The sequence below is a fragment of the Hoplias malabaricus genome, chromosome Y (genome assembly GCF_029633855.1).
Source record: "Hoplias malabaricus isolate fHopMal1 chromosome Y, fHopMal1.hap1, whole genome shotgun sequence".
Classification (NCBI taxonomy): domain Eukaryota; kingdom Metazoa; phylum Chordata; class Actinopteri; order Characiformes; family Erythrinidae; genus Hoplias; species Hoplias malabaricus.
The window spans coordinates 55563186-55585294 of NC_089820.1; the positions used below are offsets into that span (position 1 = coordinate 55563186).

At 37.8% G+C, this 22109-nt stretch overlaps 2 protein-coding genes across 4 annotated transcripts; both read left to right on the plus strand.

The window, feature by feature from the left end:
* Positions 1 to 360: 360 nt before the first annotated feature.
* On the plus strand, positions 361 to 7085 carry LOC136679635 (uncharacterized). Of its 3 annotated transcripts, XM_066658276.1 has the most exons (7): positions 361 to 712; positions 969 to 1286; positions 1393 to 1854; positions 6238 to 6339; positions 6445 to 6466; positions 6576 to 6610; positions 6720 to 7085. In XM_066658276.1, exons 1-7 carry the CDS (start codon positions 661 to 663, stop codon positions 6866 to 6868), a joined length of 1140 nt encoding a protein of 379 aa, XP_066514373.1. In that variant the 5' UTR covers positions 361 to 660; the 3' UTR covers positions 6869 to 7085. The 3 variants fall into 3 exon arrangements, with proteins under 3 accessions (XP_066514373.1, XP_066514374.1, XP_066514375.1); XM_066658277.1 differs by lacking the exon at positions 6238 to 6339; XM_066658278.1 differs by lacking the exon at positions 1393 to 1854 and having other exon boundaries at positions 969 to 1082.
* A 7396-nt stretch (positions 7086 to 14481) lies between these two features.
* LOC136678466 (uncharacterized) lies at positions 14482 to 21831 on the plus strand. The gene is made up of 8 exons (XM_066656519.1): positions 14482 to 14563; positions 17804 to 17971; positions 18234 to 18668; positions 18784 to 19326; positions 21103 to 21204; positions 21310 to 21331; positions 21441 to 21475; positions 21585 to 21831. Exons 1-8 carry the CDS (start codon positions 14482 to 14484, stop codon positions 21752 to 21754), a joined length of 1557 nt encoding a protein of 518 aa, XP_066512616.1. The 3' UTR covers positions 21755 to 21831.
* The last annotated feature ends 278 nt before the right edge of the window (positions 21832 to 22109 follow it).

The following is a 22109-nucleotide window of genomic DNA, read 5'->3' on the forward strand; positions in this document are numbered from 1 at the left end:
CCTATCTCCCCCCTTTTTTCATTGTGACCACTTTAAGCCCTGGGAGGGGGGCATGGCTTTTACGCACACGCCTCCGAGCCACCTCAAACTCCAGCCCAAACCTTCTGAGTTCGCCGCCCTTTCCGACGCTTCTCTGGGCGTGGTCTATGCTAGTAAATATTAATATAGAAAGACAATATTCCATTTACTGTATTTCATAAGAATACTGCATCTACTTTACTGTATTTAATCAAATAATTACACTGTTTTCTTGAATGATGTGTGTAGCCTCTATCAGGAATTACTTAACAGCAGGGCAGGCAGAACAGGCTTCGTGACTGCACACGTATCAGCCAGGGATATCTGTGAGAGCATGAATGTAGAGGCTGCATCAAAAAAGGCTTAGGTTGACAAAGAGGCACTTTTTATATGAATCATTAGAAGAGACTTTGAGTGAGGCCTTGAAGAAGCTGGAGGTGATATATTTCAATGTTGTTGTTGATGCTGATGCTAAAGGGTGGGTTTGCCCAAGGCGTCACACAAACTAGAACTGCTACTGGCACATGGTTAACCTCAGCTTCACATATACTTCCTTTTAGACCCAAGATTTACAAACCCAAGCTGTAAAAGCATCTTCCGGTGAGAGGCTTGTTCGCATCATTTGCACAAAGAATAGAAGTTATGATGTTGCTGTCTTTAATTCTGCTGGGTTTAGTCCTCGATAAATGCTGTGGTGAGTGATATTCATCATGTTTCGATGTCGTCCTGTTACTGTGCTGTGTTTATGTAACTGAAATATTATAATTTAACTTTGTCTACAGTTTAAACTCAGAAAGGGTTTGAATACAGCAGTAGGTTCAGGTTCAACTGAAAAAAACTTACAGTGTAATGTTTATTTTCACAAATTATTCTACATATTTACACTTTTAGTTCATTAATATTAATTATATACTGGACAAACTTATAATAATGTCTTTTTCCTCCCTAAGGTCAAACACAAATCATTTATACGACAAAGAAGAAAGAATCCATTACCTGTGAAACAAAGAAATGGCAAATAAGCACTGATTCTAACAACATCATCGACCTGAACTGCACAGAAGGTTGTTACCACCTCACGATTGAGTTTGAGGATGATGATGAAAAAAGATGTGAAAAAAAAGATAATAAACCAAACTTTTGTTTGCTAAAAGTAAAGAGTGGATTTGTTGCGTGTGTTAATCGTTATCTTCCTGGATTCTTATTTCCATTCAAACGATCTCCCAATGTTCTCCAGTCGTTCATAGTCGCTGTTCCAGATAAAAACAGTGAGTACCTTTTCACTCCTTTATTATCTTCTAAAATTCATGGCTGTTTTCTGTTTATGAATAATGACTATATATAAGTTAATAGTTAATAGTTGTATTTTAACAGTGACGTCTGAACCTGAGAAAACATCTTCACTCACTGTAACTGAAGGTGAATCAGTGGATTTAAACTGCAGCTTCACCTTCACAAAAGGACATGATGGAAATGAATTTGTTGTTTACTGGATCAAGACCAAAGGACAGAGCAGCACCTGTTTATATTCTTATGATTTTTCAATGGATTATATAAAGGTCGGTCACCACTGTAAAGTGGAAGAAACACTGTATAAACGACTCTCAAACAGAACCATAGAGAAGCTCACTCACATCATAGGGATCAGTGGAGTGATGGAGTCAGACAGTGGTCAGTACCTGTGTGCCTTACACATGGGCACAAGTAAAACAGAAAAAACAAATGTAAAGTGGAAGGTTATAGAAAGAGTTACAGTTCGTGTGAATAAAGACAAAACATCTCAGTCACCAGAAACAACCAGAACTGTGGAAACACCTGAGAAAAAACATGAATCTGGTGAGTGTGAAAGATTCTATGTCACATTATTTTGGCAAAATTTGGAGATATTTCTCAATTTACATGTTGATCTACTACATTCTTTTACCACATTTTAATCTGCCTGTTTATAAAGTCAGTGTAGGTAAAGACAAAACACCTCAGTCACCTGAAACAACCAGGACTGAGGAAACACCTGAGAAAACACATGAGGAGAAACATGAGGAGAAAACTGAAGAGGGAAATAGTGAGTACACAGCTAATTCTCCAGTGTTAAATCAACACTACTATTAGTCTTAATTTAACACTGAGAGTGTTAAATTATTACACTAACAGTGTTGATTTAACACTGGAGAATTTGCTGTGTACTAAATCGTATGTCATACATTTTGCACAATTTGGAGATTTTTTTCATATTAAATATAGAAAGTAAATACATTTGGACAGGATTAGTTTTGCGTGGGGAGCTGGGGTAATGTCATGTGACCACAGGACATCATTAATATTTGAGGTGGATTCACACTGAACAAAAAAGTGTGAAAATAAGAGATGGGAGCAGCTACTCGATACAAGCACTGCTGTAACACAGTGGATCAGACACAGCAGAGCTACTGGAGCTACTGGAGTATTTAGACCGTCAGTACTGTTCTGAGAACAGCCCCCCCACCAAAAATATCCATCCCTCATTGGCCTTCTCTTCTAATCTTTCAAAATATATAATTTTCACGAAGATGGCAAAACATCACTATTCCTTTACAGTTATTGCAACTGATATAAACAGCTTAATGGTACATTAATGAGAAGAAAACATATTATAACGCTATTGTACAGAAAACCATCTAACACTTACCAATAATTACTCTCCACTGAGTGATCCTTTAAGTTGTTTGTGGATGTAATTGTGGGGCATTGTTCAACAGCGTTTAGTTTAACAATGAATCTTATTTCACCACAAAATGCCTCCATTCTTGAGAAGACCAGCGAAATACTTATTTTCCCAGAATATGACAGAATATTCCCCGCACATGTCACGCCCTCGTCCTGTCGTGTCTGTTTTCCCCGCCATGTGCTCTCTCAGCACATGGCTCTGTCTGCTATTGTCCATGTCTCCGCCCTTGTCCCGCCTTTGTTCCGCCTCCTATTTCGTCATCCTCGTTATCTGTTTCAGGTGTGTCTCGTCTGTTCATGTATTTAAGTTCCCTTGTGTAATTTCCTTGCTTCGTGTTTGCCCTCAAATCTGTTTGAGTTTGTTTTGTTATTTTGTTGTAAATAAAAGTCTGTGTTATTAGCGTGTGCATCCGCTTCCATCAGTCTGACTTCGCGTTCCTGACAGAATGACCAATCCAACAAAGGACGCAGCTAGCACCGACTGTTTGTTCAAAGAGACGTTCACAAAAGTACAGGAATCTCTAGCTGTAAAGGTGGGGGATCAACTTTGCAGTCCTTTATCGGACCCCCGAGTTTGAGGGGACTTCAAACTGTGAAGGTTTTCTGCTTCAGTGTCGCCTGTACTTTAACTACCTGACTGTTCCTGCGCCAAATGAATTTGTTAAAGTAATGTTTATGAGATCCCTTCTCAAAGGGAAAACATTGCAGTGGGCTGATCAAGTGCTGGGAGAGAGAGCCCTGCATCTTACTGTGGAGACTTACTGTAGAATATAAAAACAATAATTTTCCTGGAATGTTTTAAAAACTGAATATTCAAACATTTAGTTACATTAAAAACATATTTCAAGTTTCTCTTTATGGAATCATTTTGACTGTTCAATTAATTTACAGAACCAATTATTTATTCTCTGATCCAATGAATCGAGTGTATGATTCAATGATTCAAACATCCCCAAGTCAAATGTAATGTAGTCTATTGACAGACGCTAATCTCCATCAACTTGTGGGGGCGGAGCATCTGTGGCTGAGACTAAGTGTAGATAAATGTTCATTCACAGAGTCAGGTGTTTTACTCTCGTACAAAGAACTTATTCACACTGTAAACATATTCTTCGTAGGAAGATCCATCTAAACACCTGATGAAGACATGTTTTCTGGAGTAGACTTGTTAAGATCACTGAGTGCACTAAGAGCTCTGTTTAATGTTTCACAGTGTCCTATGACAAAATGATCTAATACCTCAAGCCAGTGGTGGATTTAGGCATGGGCCTCGTGGGCAGAAGCCTAGAGCAGCATGGTGTAGGGAGCGGCACACAATGTTAAAAAAAATGTGATATTTACGCTGAGCATTATGTTATTAAATGAACATATCTCAGTTACTTCTTTGGAAGTGGGCGCCCTCTCATCATGATGTTCTCATGAGTCATGTAGCTTTGTTTTCTGTTTTCCTGTCAGTTCCACGTTACAACAGCACATGGGTTTACTTTGCTCCTTGATTCTGACAAGCACTAGAGGAGAGGGGCAGTGGGATGTTTAGTCCTGTCTCCACAGTGGAGACCCATTGCAGAAAACAGCCATGAATTTTAGAAGATAATAAAGGAGTCAAACGTTACTAACTGCTTTTATCTGGAACAATGACTATGAACGACTGGAGAACATTGGGAGATGGTTTGAATGGAAATAAGAATCCAGGAAGATAACGATTAACACACGCAACAAATCTACTCTATACTTTTAGCAAACAAAAGTTTGGTTTATTATTTTTTTTATATTTACTGCTTGTTTTACAGTAGGTAAAAGGCTCAGGAATCTTACCTGGAACAGGAGCAGGGCCACTCCAGGAAAATGACTTTAAATGGTCTGTTCAGAGGGGAATAAAAACACTGAGATACTCCAGTAATAATGAATTTACCCCATGTCCAAAGATAAAACTAATCCCACAAAACCTGACATTTAACCAGAGGCTTTTAGGTTTTACATGTGACTGTATGTACATTCTGTATCTGAGCAGGATATTAATGGCTCTGAGTGTTAATCTACATTATTTTATTAGTTATATCTTGAACTTTTACAGTTTTTCTTGAACACATTTTGAATTTATGCCCTGATTTCACCAAACTCCATATTTTCAGGTTAAAATTATGCTCTCAGTTCAAAACCTTTTATTAACCCTCAAAACACACACACACACACACACACAAATGCATAGTCTTACACTTTCTAAATGACCACATGGTGAAGGCAATAAGAATTTGAGGCATTTGTTTGAAGAGTGAAAGCTTAACACTTAATTTTCTCAAAACAGTGAAATTGTGTTTAAAGTTTAGGGAAATTGATGTGATTTTGATGAATGGTGTTATGATTTTGAAAGTTTAATTTAAAAACGTGTTTATAGTGTTATAGTGTACTGTAACTGGTGTCTGTTGATCTCACGCAAAATGTGGGAGCCCTGGACAAATCAGGTTTTGTTGATTTTCTGAGTGAAAGTGAAGTCTCTGTAAACGATGTCAGGGCTTGTGCTTATGAATGTATTTTGTATTTGTTCTTTTTTTAATCTTAATTCTTTCCCACATTCCATCCATCCATCCGTTATCTGTAACCGCTTATCCAGTTCAGGGTCATGGTGGGTTCAGAGCCTACCTGGAATCTACCTTGGGCGCAAGGCAGGAATACACCCTGAAGGGGGTGCCAGTCCTTCACAGGGCAACACAAACACTCACACCTACGGACACTTTTGAGTCACCAATCAACCTACCAACGTGTGTTTTTGGACTTTGGGAGGAAACCGGAGCACCCGGAGGAAACCCACACAGACACAGAGAGAACACACCACACTCCTCACAGACAGTCACCCGGAGGAAACCCACACAGACACAGAGAGAACACACCACACTCCTCACAGACAGTCACCCAGAGGGGGAATCAAACTCACAACCTCCAGGTCCCTGGAGCTGTGTGACTGCGACACCTACTTGCTGCACCCACATTATTGGACACAATTTGACGAAACCAGCTGATGAACAAACCAATAGAAAAGCTTACAATTCATTTGAATATAACTAACTTCAACAAATATAGTACTGTATTCAAGAGCATTAGAGCCATTAGAGTCCAGACAAAGACAGACACCCAGTCTGAATCTAGACCATGACATTTTCAGAATAAGAAATATTAAAAGAAGAAAGAGGAAACACTGAAACCTTTCTGTAGTTTTTTGTACATTTATTATAGATGACAGAGGTTAATCAAATATATATATAATAATATGTAATATATTCTGAAATGATTACTTTAAGGAATATACAGTTTTAAGCCAATAATTAGACGATTGAAAAACTGGACTTTGAGACCTGACTCAAGTACAAGACCATGGAGATACAAGGTTTTAGTTTGACAGTGATAATATACACTCTGTATCTTAGGAGGAATATATATGACCCTGACTGTTAATGTAGTATATTATTTCACTGATTGTGTTTCTGGTTTCTGATGTTTGTTAATGCTCTGTATTCACAGTTCCTAAACTCCTGTCTGTGTACATTGCTGTCCCTGTTTTACTGTGTGTCCTGCTGGTTGTTGTAGTTGTGTTTATAAAGAAGAGGAGGATGATCTCACAAGGTCAGCACACTGAAGAAACAGCTTGAAAAACTAAACCCTCTGAACTTTATCTGCTGCTGTCAGGTGTCATTAGTGCAGTCAGTAAAGGTTTTCTTTGTGTTTCAGGGTCTCAGTCTGCACAGAAAAGGTAAGACACTGTAGTTATATTTATCTTCACTTTACACAAACATGACTTCAACTACTGCATTACGTGTTCCTCACTTCTGTGTCATCACCGTTTCCTCTGACTACTGCAGCTGCCACAGCAGAGAAGACAATCTTTATACGGACTGTAAGTGGTTATACATTTTTGTCACCTCTCTTTTGCCTTTTCTTTTTTTAACCCTTGACTGCTCAGAGTCATGTCTGTAAAAGTCATTCTCCCCCCGTGCTGTGTCCAGGTTCTCCATACGCCATTGGGACAGGGGAGGAAGAGCATCATTTTGCCCCCAAGAAAGAGTCTTCCAGGATGCTTGATCCAGGCTGTAAAGGATCCACGCCTGCTCTTGACCCGTATTCAGTTGTTCGACTCAACAGTTTGTACGAGTAGCAGCAGAGCACAACTAACCTATTTAAGACAAGGGGGCTGTTTCTTCAGCAGGATGCTTTTGCAGTGGCTTGTGCGTATATCAATATTCTGATGTTGTAGAGAGATTTATACAGGAAGGAAGTGGTTAAATGCTTTTAGCAAACAGTATTTAGACATGTTTTATGTTGTTTGTTTCCTTCACTTTAAATGTGATTTTATTATTAACCAAATGTGAAATAGAGAATAAAACATATATTACTGAAATATCTAAATGACTCAGTACTCAAATGACTTATTTTATGTGGGTTGTGTGTGATGTGTGTTGTTTTTCTGTTGTGTGATGTGTTTGTGTGGTGTTTTTATGAGATGTGTGTGGTGTGTGATTTGGCACCATAGTGCTACAGCTAGGGTTCTGGGGTTGTGGGTTCGAGCCCCACCTCGGGCAGAACCAGAAACCGTTGTTGAGGGCAGCATTGGCCTTAAGGTTAGAGAAGGGAGCGTGTATGAGTTCTGGCCGAGCTGTGAGGTCAACACTGTGTTCAGGGCGATGGAGGACAGAGACGCTTCAACAGTCCGACAACAGAAAGCAGTAAACAAACCAAATACTAAATTTAAAACAGCTAACCCACTGATGTGCAATAAAACACAAGTAAGACAGTCCCACTAGTGAGACATCAGCTACAACCCCCACATCATATCTCTCACATAAACCACAGGGACATTCGTATGATGTAAACTAGATTCTGCTCTCAGAAAACTACACACAAACTTGAGGTCTCAGAAGCAGCCTCTGACACAAAAACACTTAGAGAAACAGATGCGGAGGTTAATTTATTCATGTAAATTTGTCATTAAATAGAGTAATGTTCCTGTAATCTGAATCCACTGTATATCAGTGTATAAGAAGAATAACACTTTCTCTGTCGGGTGTTTCAAAAATTTTTTTGTCCCTGACGCAGTTGTTTTAACCAACTTCAAAACAGTGTGAACTTGAAAGAAGGACTTTAGAGCCTGGGGCAGCACTGGATCAACAAAATAAATTCATATTTAACAATAGAAATATCATCAGAGCTTCACAGTAAATATTAAAACCAAAATACCGATGTCATCCAGTAGGTAGCGATACTGCTCACTCTGCTGGAAACGTTTTACTCCATTACCCTCCGGTTACAGCAGGTGGCGCTACGGCACCGTACTTCTCTGCTGCTTGAGACTTTTTTTTAATTTATTTTTTAAATTTTTTTAACAGAGCAATGCAGACAAAACAAACATGTTTTTTGAAATTGAATAATATTTGAATGCTATTTATCATTTAGTTACCTTTTCGTGCACCTCAGACTGTTTGAAGGGCAGGGGTGAAATAATAAAAAGGGCACCACCTAGTGCACGACACGAGGCCTCACTAACGTGACAAAACCTATGATGTTATGATATAAGAGCACTTCTTAGTCACATAATGGAATTTCCTTGCTGTAGAGGGCGCCCTATCATAATTTATTGCAAGAAACAGCACCCAAGAGGGCACTCAGTTATTTATTTGCTTCTCTAGAGGGCACTTTAGCAAAATTTATTTCAACTATAAGTGCAACTTTATCTCTGTATTATATTTAAACTGTCTAGCAATGTAGCTATCGTTCTTTCATTATTTAAAATATTTGTGATAGTTTACTATGCAGCTGTTAAAATTTAAAATTCATAAAGCCTTTAACATAATATCTGTCAATTAATAAAATGATGGTATTACCTCTCCTCTGCTTCCAGGTGGTACAATACAGACCTGTGTATGACAGCAAAATACACATAATTCGGTAACACTTTAAATTACAGCCCGCTAATTACTGGGTACAGAGTATGTACCTGTGAAGTAAGCCGTAAGATAAAATAAGTTTTGAGGAAGTAAAGGGTATGATACTAGAAACATGTGGTTAATACTGGGTATCTTACAATTCGTTTAATCATTTCCTCATTAGTCAGCTATGTACATATAATGCTTCAATACATATAGAATAAACAGTGTAAAATATTGTGGTAAATTACATGTCCTGAACCTAGTGAGTACAAAGCACCATGAAACTCTGCTAGTGCTTGTAATGAAAGTAACTGACCTTGTCCTTCTCTGTGGGGGCACTGTAAATAATTTTACTATTTATCTATAATAATCTATAATTACAATCAGAACTACAGTCAGTTCAACTTACTCTGCAGTTATGTTTCTAAGATACTCATTAATAACAACATATTTCTCATATCAGGCCCTTACTGTACTTATTATATCTTATGGTTTACTTAACAGGTGCACATCCAGTACACAGTACATAGTGGGCCAAGAGCACAACAGTGGCGGACTCAGACTGTGGCACTTTGTCTCATATTTGCCACCCTAAAGGAAACTGTAGCAATGTTTTTTCAACTATAATATTATTCAAACTGTCTAACAATGTAGCTATCGTTCTTTTAAAGTTTTTGTGATGTTTCACCATGCAGCTGTTAAAATGTAAAACTCATAAAGCTTTTTCCATTATATCTGTCAATTAATAAAATTAAAGAATTACCTCCATTACTTCCAGGTGGTACATAGACCTGTGTATAACAGCTACATACACATAATTGTCCAAAACCCACTTCCTGGGAGACTTGCTTTTTTGAAATTACAAAGAAATGAAGGAGAAATCTCCAAAGAATCAGACGTAGAAAATATTTTCATTGATTAATTCTTCTGGGTTTAGTCCTGGATAAATACCCTGGAGAACAATGTCCATATTTCTGATGTTGTTCTATTAAAAAACTAATTTTACAGTAGATTTGTCTTTAATAGACGTTTTCCTAAGTCTGCAGTATTTTTTTTCATTCAGCAAGTGGCATATTTACACTTTCAGTTCATAATAATTAGAAAAGTAACCCCTGATACTAGGGCGGTACAATGACGTAGCAGGTAGAGTCGCTGTCACACAGGTTCTGGGGTTGTATGTTTGACCCGTGCTCCGATTGGTTGTTTGGTGTTTGATGTGTTTTCTGACCCATATCCATGTGGGTTTTCTCTGGTTGCTCTGGTATCCTGCCTCGTAAGGTGGATTGGCTACACGAAACTGTGCATAGGTGTGAATGTCAGAGTGTCTCCAGGGTGTGTTCCCACCTTGCACCCAGTGATTCTGGGTAGGCTCCTGACCCACCACGACCCTGAACTGGATAAGCACTTAGAACTCAGCTCATTTATAATATAAAAGAGTATGTAAACGTGACATGGGGCACGAATGTACCACGGCAAATAAGCACAGATTCTATCATCATTGACCTGAACTGCACCTGAGCTGTTGTTTTCACCTCATGGTTGAGCTCATGTATAATGAGGATACACAGTGCTTAAAACTAGAAAATCAACCAGAAGTGTATTTGTCATCTAATCATCATCTTCCTGGATACTTATTTCCATTCAAACCATCTCCCAATGTTCTCCAGTCATTCATAATCGCTGTTCCAGATAAAAACAGTGAGTAACTTTTCACTCCTTTATTATCTTCTAAAATTCATGGCTGTTTTCTGTTGATGAATAATGACTATATATAAGTTAATAGTTAATAGTTGTATTTTGACAGTGACGTCTGAACCTGAGAAAACATCTTCACTCACTGTAACTGAAGGTGAATCAGTGAATTTAAACTGCAGCTTCACCTTCACAAACGAACATGATGGAAAGGTGTTTGCTGTGTGCTGTAATGTAGTGAGTAATCTCTGTGTTCACTATTGTGGGCCTCTGTTATGATCTCATCAGTGATGTTTTCAGTCCACAGCTGTTTTAGTTAATCACTGCTGATGGGGTCTTGTTATGAATCTGTAAGAGATTCACTGTTTATTGCAGCTACAATGACTCTGAAAGAGGAGTAAAAAGGAAGTGTGACTACAATTTTTCATTCTTACTTCTTTATTTTATCACAGTGCATGAAGCAGGAGAAATGGTGTTTCTGCTTCTCACTCTTCTCTTCTTTTCTCTTGGTGACTGCCTCGGTGAGTAATTTTCTCTGTTCGCATTAAATTGTGGCAGTTGTCTTTTTTTGTGAAAGATGTCTGTTCTACAGAGAGTTTGTCTCAAACTTATAATAATGTCTTTTTCCTCCCTCAGGTCAAACACAGTTCATTTATTCGACAAAGAAGGAACAAACCATTACATGTGAAACAAAGAAATGGCAAATAAGCACAGATTCGAACAACATCATCGACCTGAACTGCCCAGAAGGTTGTTATCTCCTCAAAATTCAGCTTAAGGAGGATGAAGAAAAAGAATGTGAAAAAAAGATAGATAAACCAAACTTTTGTTTGCTAAAAGTAAAGAGTGGATTTGTTGCGTGTGTTAATTATGATCTTCCTGGATTCTTATTTCCATTCAAACGATCTTCCAATGTTCTCCAGTCGTTCATAGTCGCTGTTCCAGATAAAAACTGTGAGTAACTTTTCACTTCTTCATTATCTTCTAAAATTCATGGCTGTTTTCTGTTGATGAATAATGACTATATATAAGTTAATAGTTAATAGTTGTATTTTAACAGTGACGTCTGAACCTGAGAAAACATCTTCACTCACTGTAACTGAAGGTGAATCAGTGAATTTAAACTGCAGCTTCACCTTCACAAAAGAACATGATGGAAATGCCTTTGTTGTTTACTGTATCAAGACCAAAGGACAGAGCAGCACCTGTTTATATTCTTATGATTTTTCAGCGGAGGGTATAAAGGTCAATCACCAGTGTGAAGTGGAAGAAACACTGAATAAACGACTCTCAAACAGAACCATAGAGAAGCTCACTCACAACATCGGGATCAGTGGAGTGATGGAGTCAGACAGTGGTCAGTACCTGTGTGCCTTACACATGGACACAAGTAAAACAGATAAAAAAACAAATGTAAAGTGGAAGGTGATAGAAAGAGTTACAGTTCGTGTCATTAAAGACAAATCACCTACAACAGCCAGGACTGAGAAAACACCTGAGGAAACACATGAACCTGGTGAGTTAGAAAAAATCAATGTTAAATTTTTCTGGCAAAATGTGGAGATATTTCTTAAATTACATGTTTTTATGCTACATACTTTCACCACATTTAAATCTGCCTGTTTATAAAGTCAGTGTAGGTAAAGACAAAACACCTCAGTCACCTGAAACAACCAGCACTGAGGAAACACCTGAGAAAAGAACTGAAGAGAGAAATGGTGTGTTTCATCTGTGTTAAAACCTTTAACATACATGTATATAATCTCTTCACTGTTAGTTCACATATTTACATTATTTACATTAGCAGTGTTTCTAATGACTAATGCTGTGTTTGTTGTCTGTGAACAGGAAGTGATCCTCTCATGCCCTTGTACACTTCATGGCCCATAGGTCTGGCTCTTCTGTTTTCTGTTTGGGTTACATTTGCATTCCTAAGAAACAAGGCCATGAGTTCACAAGGTAAATGTCCAGTTTGAATCTCTACATTAATTTACCTAGTCTCTAATAATAGGCACTTAATGGTTACATTCAATAAGACTCTTGTTTCATAACTGTATTCCTACAGGATCTCAGTCTGTGGAGTTACAAAGGTAGGTCACAGCAGTAATGCCTTTAAATAACATGATTATTTCTGTCATTGTGAAGTCATTTCCTTTCTGTTGCATCATCCTTTCCCTGTGACTGTTACAGCAACCAACAATAAGCTACACCTGACACTGACGGTGAGTTCTTCAGTCTCATGTCTTAGCATTTTCCTTTTTGATTGTTTTCAGACTTGTATTTGAAACAGTAATGGATTTTATGTTATGTGCTTTTCACAGGCCCCCTTTACGCAAACAGAAATGCTGAAGAGGGGCATTAGGATCTGTGTGGAATAATTTGGACATGGTCCAGTTCTACTGATCATCATCTATTCACCAGAATCCAGGACATCAGAAAAAAGCATTTATGATAAAAGTTATACTTAGAATTCACCTTGCACAGTGGTTTTCACCTCAGTTGTTAGAAATCAAAAACAGCAGCAACTCTGTACAAGTCGTCTGTACTGAAAGAGTCACTGTAAAACCGCTAAGTTAAAACATACGAAATGTCTTATGCCACTAAGCCTATGTTTAATCTAAAATTACTAAAATGAACCTCAGGATAGCCATTAGCTTAGTGCTAAAATAAAACTTCAGTCATGGCCAGCAATGAGATCGATATCCCATAGAACAGATGTGGAGAGATCTTCAAACAGTTGTTGGGAGAAGGCACCCTTCAAACCTGAGAGACCTGGAGCTGTTGGCCAAAGAAGAGTGGTCCAGTATTTCAGCAGAGAGCTGTGAGAAACACGTTCATATGAAGTGACTGATTTCAATTATTGTTTCCAAAGAGTGGGTAAATGTTATATTGAAGGAGCCAGTGATTGTGTGCAGTTCATTTCTGGAGCTCTGTGTGAACTGAGATTACATTTAACTGTTTGAGTTTTTCTGTTTTCCAACACACACAAATATAAACGTGAAGACTAAAGCACTTGTAAATGAATGTGTTCTGGGTGAAGTGGAGCATCATCTGAAAGAGCAGGGGTGCCAGTCCTTTTGGCCATGACTGTACAATCTCATATGATGTGGGTGCAAGTTAAAATGATGATAACCACAGTGGTGTTTGTTGTTTTTCTTTGGTTTTTGGCCTGAACTGAAGATCTAGCTCTAAATGTCATGGTTTGTCATTGCTCAAAGTATTTGTTCAAACATGTTACCAATATTTTATACAAATTGAAATGAATTCTTATTCTAATGTTTGCTATGAAACATGTGTCTGACTCAAAACACTATCAGCACTATTTTTATTTTTTCTTACCTCTTTACTGTAGAATATAAAAACAATAATTTTCCTGGAATGTTTTAAATACTGAATATTCAAACTTTTAGTTACATTAAAAACGTATTTCAAGTTTCTCTTCATGGAATTATTTTGACTGTTCAATTAATTTACAGAACCGATTCTCATTAATTCTCTGAGCCTATGAATCGAGTTTATGATTTAATGATTCAAACATCCTGTAGTGGAAATAGTATGCACACGTTGCGGTGGCATAAGCACTACATAGCGGAGTCAATGATAATTAATTAGTATTTTATTAATAATTCATTATTTAATTCAATTTGCTAAGCTCCAGGTTTGGGAGCCATTAACGAATATGTAGTGTCTTAATTTCAGCACACAGATGGACAAGAAGGCCATCTTCACATATTATACAGCAGAATTAGCTAGAATTAACTATTATTAATGAATTATGCTCATTGACCCGCCGTGGGTTCTTGACTCTGAAATGGAATCTGAACTAGAAATTATAATTCCATACAAGAAAGGTGCACACACAAACAAATAACCAAGGACTGGTTTTATCACACAACTGGTTTATTAATTGTAATATCAAATAATGATTATTGATTAGACATTCAAATAATGAAATGGATTACAGAGATATATGAGGGAACAGGGAGATCAATATATGAGGGAATTCCTCTATGATAATTATTATCTTATTATCCATAATTATTACTATAATTATATATTTCTAAGAAAGGCTATTGTTTATCCCAGCAAACTTTCAGTACCAACCCATGAGCCATGAGAGACATGAGACCATGTGACCTTACGTATCCGGGAGATGGACAGGGAGCATGTCGCTGACGGTGGGGCATTCCTTTTCTCCCGAGGCTTTCAGATGCAGCCGTCGGACCTTTCTGAAGGTCTCTGTGTGGATTCTTCGTCGTCGCTTATCTGCTGCCTTGTGAGAGACAGTCCAAGCAGGTCTCTCCTGGAGCCTCATTACAGAAGGTCATTCTGAGGGTGCTTGCGGCTGTCTTCTTCGTCGTTGTCTTCTTCGGTCCGGAGGCGTTGTCGTCCTTTTGAAGATCAGAGGTCTAAGGTTTCCTTCAGGCTCTGGGTTTGCCGTTGAAACTTCACTAGGGTTAAACTATAGCTTTTCTTAATCTGTACTTGCTATCTGGACCATGCTTTAAAGGCCCAAGACTGTTTAAGAAAGCCATGAGTCTGACGCCTGCAGAGTCATTTCAAAAACTTTTTTCATTTTACCCTTTAGCCTTGAAAAAGACTAAAAGAGGAAATGCCCCAAGTGTCTGGAGCCTTGAAGTGAAGAGTCGAACAGTGGAGAAAAAGGGGAAGAAGCCGTGTCATTTGGTGCCACAGGGTTTTAACCAGAGTTTAGAAAACCCGCCCCGAATACCTGATTCATCCCTGATGAGTGAATATCCCAGGATTCTGAATCATACTTTGCAATAAAAAAGATTATGTTAACACAAAGTAATATCATTCAGACAACCATGTTCTACATAATTATTAAGCAACTACACACATAGTATGTGGCTACCTTGGTTCTACCTAAAATCATATAAAGAAAAATGACTTTAAACACATGTAAATTAATCCCACCCATTTTGATTGTCCAAATAGAATTAATTTCAAACAGCTATGCACATATGTAACTTTAAATTGTTTTAAACCAATGGGAATTATGTTTTAATTAAAGTTAAACTGATCCTCAGGAGTGTCTCTCTGCATCCTGCTTTTGAGAAGAGTTCCATGATCCCCCAAGACCTGGTCATAAACTTCCCTTGAAAGGACCTATAGTGTCAGTTTTATGACTCTCTGACACAGACAGCCAGGCACCAATTTGGGGCCAGTTCTATCTGAAAAGCTTATCTTCAAATTCCAATCTTACGTGGTGTGTCTCTGAAGTGAGCTAAAGTTTGGGTATATCAAATATTCTCGGAAAGTCATAATTTCTTATTAGAAATTAATACACATTCATCATATCCACTATAATCCCCAAGTCAAATGTAGTGTAGTCTATTGACAGACTGTCATCTCCGTCAACTTGTGGGTAATGCGTCTGTGGCTAAGATTAAGTGTAGTGTAATGTTCATGGACAGAGTCAGGTGTTTTACTCTCATACAAAGAACTTATTCACACTGTAAACATATTCTTCGTAGGAAGATCCATCTTAACACCTGATGAAGACATGTTTTCTGGAGTAGACTTGTTCAGATCACTGAGTGCACTAAGAGCTCTGTTTAATGTTTCACAGTGTCCTATGACAAAATGATCTAATACCTCAAGCAATGGTGGATTTAGGCATGGGCCACGTGGGCAGAAGCCTAGAGCAGCATGGTGCAGGGGGTGGCACACAACGTTTAAAAAAACCCTGATATTTAAGCTGTGCATTACGTTATTAAATGAACGTATTTCAGTTACTTCTTTGGAAGTGGGCGCCCTCTCATCATGATGTCCTCATGAGGCATGTAACTTTGTTGTCTGTTTACCTGTCAGTTCCACGTTACAACAGCACATGGGTTCACTTTGCTCCTTCATTCTGACAAGCACTAGAGGAGAGGGGCAGTGGGATGTGAAGTCCTGTCTCCACAGTGGAGACCCATTGCAGAGGGGAGCAGGTGAATGAATCTGATGAATCTGTGTCAAATAGTACTCTTCCAAGTGTAATATAACAAGTAAAAACAGGCAATGACACTATGGACAGTTCACCATTAAGGTTAATTGATTTAGTCTTGATTCCTGGTTGATGCTCCAGTGCCAAATTAACAACACAAACCTGGATAAGAAAATATTTAAGTCTTCAGGTGCCCAGTTTAGGAAAAAGAGGAAAGTAGAAGAGAAACTGCAAAAAATAAAGGTATGGAGCTGTTGTGTTCTTAATCACTTTATTAATATACTTATTAGACATATAGGCTGTAAATAATCATTTCTGTCATTCATGTCCCAGTCATTACATCAATTTTCTAAAATATTACAATATTAACAAAGCTTACCTATAACTGTATGGCATTTAACAAGTTAAAATAATGATTCTGTTAATTTAACATTTTTTACATTGTTTTCCAGACAGTTACCAGTATTGTATTTTATTTTTAGATGTGGGCCACATACGATTAATATGCAGTATTTAATAAAATGCTCTGATCAGTTACTGCAATAGCAATCTCCTTGCCATCCGACTGTGCCAACGTGCAGCCAGAATTGGGCCAGATGCAGGGTGACGTATTCACGCCGACAGTTTCAAGCCTGAGCCAGAATCAGCTGAGATCTATCTTGCTAGCTGGGTTGTTTAAAACTACTGTTCTTTAGCTGACATGTCTATGTTTCTTGCTATGATATTAACTCAGACAGAAAATATTCCATTCATATGAATACTGCATCTACTTTACTGTATTTAATCACATAATTACAGTTTTCTTGAATGATATGTGTAGCCTCTATCAGGAATTACTTAGCAGCAGGGCAGGCAGGACAACAGGCTTTGTGACTGCACACGTATCAGCCAGAGATATCTGTGAGAGCATGAATGTAGAGGCTGCATCAAAAAAGGCTGAGGTTGACAAAGGCACTTTTTATATGAATCATTAGAAGAGGCTTTGAGTGAGGCCTTGAAGAAGGTGGAAGTGATGTATTTCAATGTTGTTGTTGATGCTGGCGCTAAAGGGTGGGTTTGCTCAAGGCGTCACACAAACTAGAACTGCCACTGACACAGGGTTAACCTCTGCTTCTCATTTACTTCCTTTAATACCCAAGATTTACAAACCCAAGCAGTTAAAGCATCTTCCGGTAAGAGGCATGTTCACATCCTTTGCACAAAGAAAAGAAGTAATAATGTTGCTGTCTTCTATTCTGCTGTGTTTAGTCCTCGATAAATGCTATGGTGAGTGATATTCATCGTGTTTCAATGTCGTCCTGTTAGTGTGCTGTGTTTATGTAACTGAAATATTATAATTTAACTTTGTCTACAGTTTAAACTCAGAAAGGGTTTGAATCTAGCAGTAGGATCACGTTCAACTAAAAAAAACTTACCATGTAGTATTTATTTTCACAAATTATTCTACATATTTACACTTTTAGTGAATTAATATTAATTATATAATGGACAAACTTATAATAATGTCTTTTTTCTCCCTCAGGTCAAACAGAGTTCATTTATACGACAAAGGAGAAAGAAACCATTACATGTGAAACAAAGAAATGGCAAATAAGCACAGATTCTAACAACATCATCGACCTGAACTGCACAGAAGGTTGTTACAACCTCACGATTGAATTTGAGGATGATGATGATGATGAAAAAAAATGTGAAAAAGAAGATAATGAACCAGACTTTTGTTTGCTAAAAGTAAAGAGTGGATTTGTTGCGTGTGTTAATCGTTATCTTCCTGAGTACTTACTTCCATTCAAACGATCTCCCAATGTTCTCCAGTTGTTCATAGTCGCTGTTCCAGATGAAAGCAGTGAGTAACTTTTCACTCCTTTATTATCTTCTAAAATTCATGGCTGTTTTCTGTTGATGAATAATGACTATATATAAGTTAATAGTTAATAGTTGTATTTTAACAGTGACGTCTGAACCTGAGAAAACATCTTCACTCACTGTAACTGAAGGTGTATCAGTGAATTTAAACTGCAGCTTCAACTTCACAAAAGGACATGATGGAAATGACTTTGTTGTTTACTGGATCAGGACCAAAGGACAGAGCAGCACCTGTTTATATTCTTATGAGTTGTCAGTGGAGGGTATAAGGGTCGGTCACCACTGTGAAGAGGAAGAAACACTGTATAAACGACTCTCAAACAGAGCCATAGAGAAGCTCACTCACAACATCGGGATCAGTGGAGTGATGGAGTCAGACAGTGGTCAGTACCTGTGTGCCTTACGCAGTAAATCAGAAAATAAAGCAAATGTAAAGTGGAAGGTGATAGAAAGAGTTACAGTCAGTGTCGTTAAAGACAAAACACCTACAGCAGCCAGGACTGAGAAAAAACATGAACCTGGTGAGTTTGAAAAATTCTATGTCACATTTCTTTGAAATACTTTGGACATATTTCTCAAATTACATGTTGATCTACTACATTCTTTCACTACATTTAAATCTGCCTGTTTATAAAGTCAGTGTCAGTAAAGACAAAACCTCTCAGTCACCTGAAACAAACCGGACTGAGGAAACACATGTGGAGAAACATAAGGAGAAACATGAAGAGAAACATGAGAAGAAACATGAGGAGAAACATGACAAGAAACATGACAAGAAACATGAGTACAAACATGAGAATAAACATGAGGAGAAACATGACAAGAAACATGAGAAGAAGCATGAGAAGAAACATGAGAAGAATCATGAGAAGAAACATGAGGAGAAACATGAGAAAAAACATGAGAAGAAACATGAGGAGAAACATGAGAATAAACATGAGGAGAAAAATGACAAGAAACATGAGAAGAAGCATGAGAAGAAACATGAGAAGAATCATGATAAGAAACATGAGGAGAAACATGAGAAAAAACATGAGAAGAAACATGAGGAGAAACATGAGAAGAAACATGAGAAGAAACATGAGAAGAAACATGAGGAGAAACATGAGAAGAAACATGAGAAGAAACATGAGGAGAAACATGAGAAGACACATGAGGAGAAACCTGAAGAGAGAAATGGTGAGTAATAATCTTATGTCATAAATTTTCCAAAAGTTTGGAGACACTGCTGAAATGACATGTAGATTTTTTCATATTAAATATAGGAAGTAAATACATTTGGACAGGATTAGTTTAGCGTGGGGAGCTGGGGTAATGTCATGTGACCACAGGACAGCAGTAATATTTGGGTGGATTCACACTGTATAAGAAATGGTGAAAATAGCAGAGATGGGAGCGGCTACTCGATACACGCACTGCTATCACACAGTGGATCAGACACAGCAGAGCTACTGGAGTTTCAGACAGGATTAATATGACCTGGGGTTATTTTTACTTCTCGTTTTACAGTAGATAAAAGGCTCAGGAATCTTACCTGGAACAGGAGCAGGGCCAATCCAGAAAAATGACTTTAAATGGTCTGTTCAGAGGGGAATAAAAACACTGAGATACTCCAGTAATAATGAATTTACCCCATGTCCAAAGGTAAAACTAATCCCAAAAAACCTGACATTTAACCAGAGGGTTTTATATGTGACTTTTATTAGTTATATCTTGAAGTTTTACAGTTTTTCTTGAACACAATTTGAATATTACCAAACTCCATATTTTCAGGTCAAAGTGAAACTCTCCATTCAAAACCTTTCATTCTTGATGAAAAACAAGCTTTGCCTTTAGACAACCCTCAAGACCTCAACACACACACACACACACACACACACACACACACACACACACACACACCAATGCATAGTCTTACACTTTCTAAATGGCCACAAGGTGAAGGCAATAAGAAATTGAGGCATTTGTGTGAAGAGTGAAAGCTTAACACTTAATTTTCTCAAAACAGTGGAATTGTGTTTAAAGTTTAGGGAAATTGATGTGATTTTGATGAACGGTGTTATGATTTTGAAAGTTTAATTTAAAAACGTGTTTATAGTGTTATAGTGTACTGTAACTGGTGTCTGTTGATCTCACGCAAAATGTGGGAGCCCTGGTCAAATCAGGTTTTGTTGATTTTCTGAGTGAAAGTGAACTCTCTGTAAACGATGTCAGGGCTTGTTCTTATGAATGTATTTTGTGTTGTTCTTTTTTGAATCTTAATTATTTCCCACATTATTGGACAAAATTTGACAAAACCAGCTGATGAACAAACCAATAGAAAAGCTTACAATTCATTTGAATATAACTAACTTCAATCTAAATTTTATATTTTTTATATTTTATATTTCCCCTTTTCCTGTAAACTCTGATATATATATAGTACAAATATAGTACTTTATTCAAGAGCATTACAGCCATTAGAGTCCAGAGGTTAATCCAATATATAATAATATGTAATATATTCTGAAATTAGTTGCCCTGTGAAGGACTGGCGCCCCCTCCAGGGTGTATTCCCGCCTTGCGCCCGATGATTCCAGGTAGGCTCTGGACCCCCCGCGACCCTAAATTGGATAAGCGGTTACAGATAATGGATGGATGGATGGAGATAATACTTGGACCGCGACCCTGAAATGGAGAAGCGGAGAAGAAAATGATGATGATGATGATGATGATTCTGAAATTATTACTTTAAGGAATATACCGCTTTAAGCCAATATTTAGACGATTGAAAAACTGGACTTTGAGACCTGACTCAAGTACAAGACCATGGAGATACAAGGTTTTAGTTTGACAGTGATGATATACACTCTGTATCTTAGGAGGAATATATATGACCCTGACTGTTAATGTAGTATATTATTTCACTGATTGTGTTTCTGGTTTCTGATGTTTGTTAATGCTCTGTATTCACAGGTTCTAAACTCCTGTCTGTGTACATTGCTGTCCCTGTTTTACTGTGTGTCCTGCTGGTGGTTGTAGTTGTGTTTATAAAGAAGAGGAGGATGATCTCACAAGGTCAGCACACTGAAGAAACAGCTTGAAAGACTAAACCCTCTGAACTCTATCTGCTGCTGTCAGGTGTCATTAGTGCAGTCAGTAAAGGTTTTCTTTGTGTTTCAGGGTCTCAGTCTGCACAGAAAAGGTAAGACACTGTAGTTATATCTATCTTCACTTTACACAAACATGACTTCAACTACTGCATTACGTGTTCCTCACTTCTGTGTCATCACTGTTTCCTCTGACTACTGCAGCTGCCACAGCAGAGAAAACACTCCTTATACGGACTGTAAGTGGTTTTACATTTTTGTCACCTCTCTTTTGCCTTTTCTTTTTTTTAACCCTTGACTGCTCGAGTCATGTCTGTAAAACTCATTCTCCCCCTGTGCTGTGTCCAGGTTCTCCATACGCCATTGGGACAGGGGAGGAAGAGCATCATTTTGCCCCCAAGAAAGAGTCTTCCAAGATGCTTGATCCAGGCTGTAAAGAATCCACGCCTGCTCTTGACCCGTATTCAGTTGTTCGACTCAACAGTTTGTACGAGTCTGGTGTAGCAGAGCACAACTAACCTATTTAAGACAAGGGGTCTGTTTCTTCAGCAGGATGCTTTTGCAGTGGCTTGTGCGTATATCAATATTCTGATGTTGTAGAGTGATTTATACAGGAAGGAAGTGGTTAAATGCTTTTAGCAAACAGTATTTAGACATGTTTTATGTTGTTTGTTGCCTTCACTTTAAATGTGACTTTTTTATTAACGAAATGTGAAATAGAGAATAAAACATATATTACTGAAATATCTAAATGACTCAGTACTCAAATGACTTATTTTTTGTGGGTTGTGTGTGATGTGTGTTGTTTTTCTGTTGTGTGATGTGTTTGTGTGGTGTTTTTGTGAGATGTGTGTGGTGTGTGATTTGGCACCA

Excerpts from the sequence above, each read along its gene's own strand:
- LOC136678466 (XM_066656519.1), top strand. The coding sequence starts at position 14,482 with ATGGACAGGGAGCATGTCGCTGACGGTGGGGCATTCCTTTTCTCCCGA. Across the intron at positions 21,332-21,440 it reads TCTCAGTCTGCACAGAAAAG|CTGCCACAGCAGAGAAAACA; the intron begins GTAAGACACTGT and ends TGACTACTGCAG. Across the intron at positions 21,476-21,584 it reads AAACACTCCTTATACGGACT|GTTCTCCATACGCCATTGGG; the intron begins GTAAGTGGTTTT and ends TGCTGTGTCCAG.
- LOC136679635 (XM_066658276.1), top strand. The coding sequence starts at position 661 with ATGATGTTGCTGTCTTTAATTCTGCTGGGTTTAGTCCTCGATAAATGC. Across the intron at positions 713-968 it reads AGTCCTCGATAAATGCTGTG|GTCAAACACAAATCATTTAT; the intron begins GTGAGTGATATT and ends TTCCTCCCTAAG. Across the intron at positions 1,287-1,392 it reads CGCTGTTCCAGATAAAAACA|TGACGTCTGAACCTGAGAAA; the intron begins GTGAGTACCTTT and ends GTATTTTAACAG.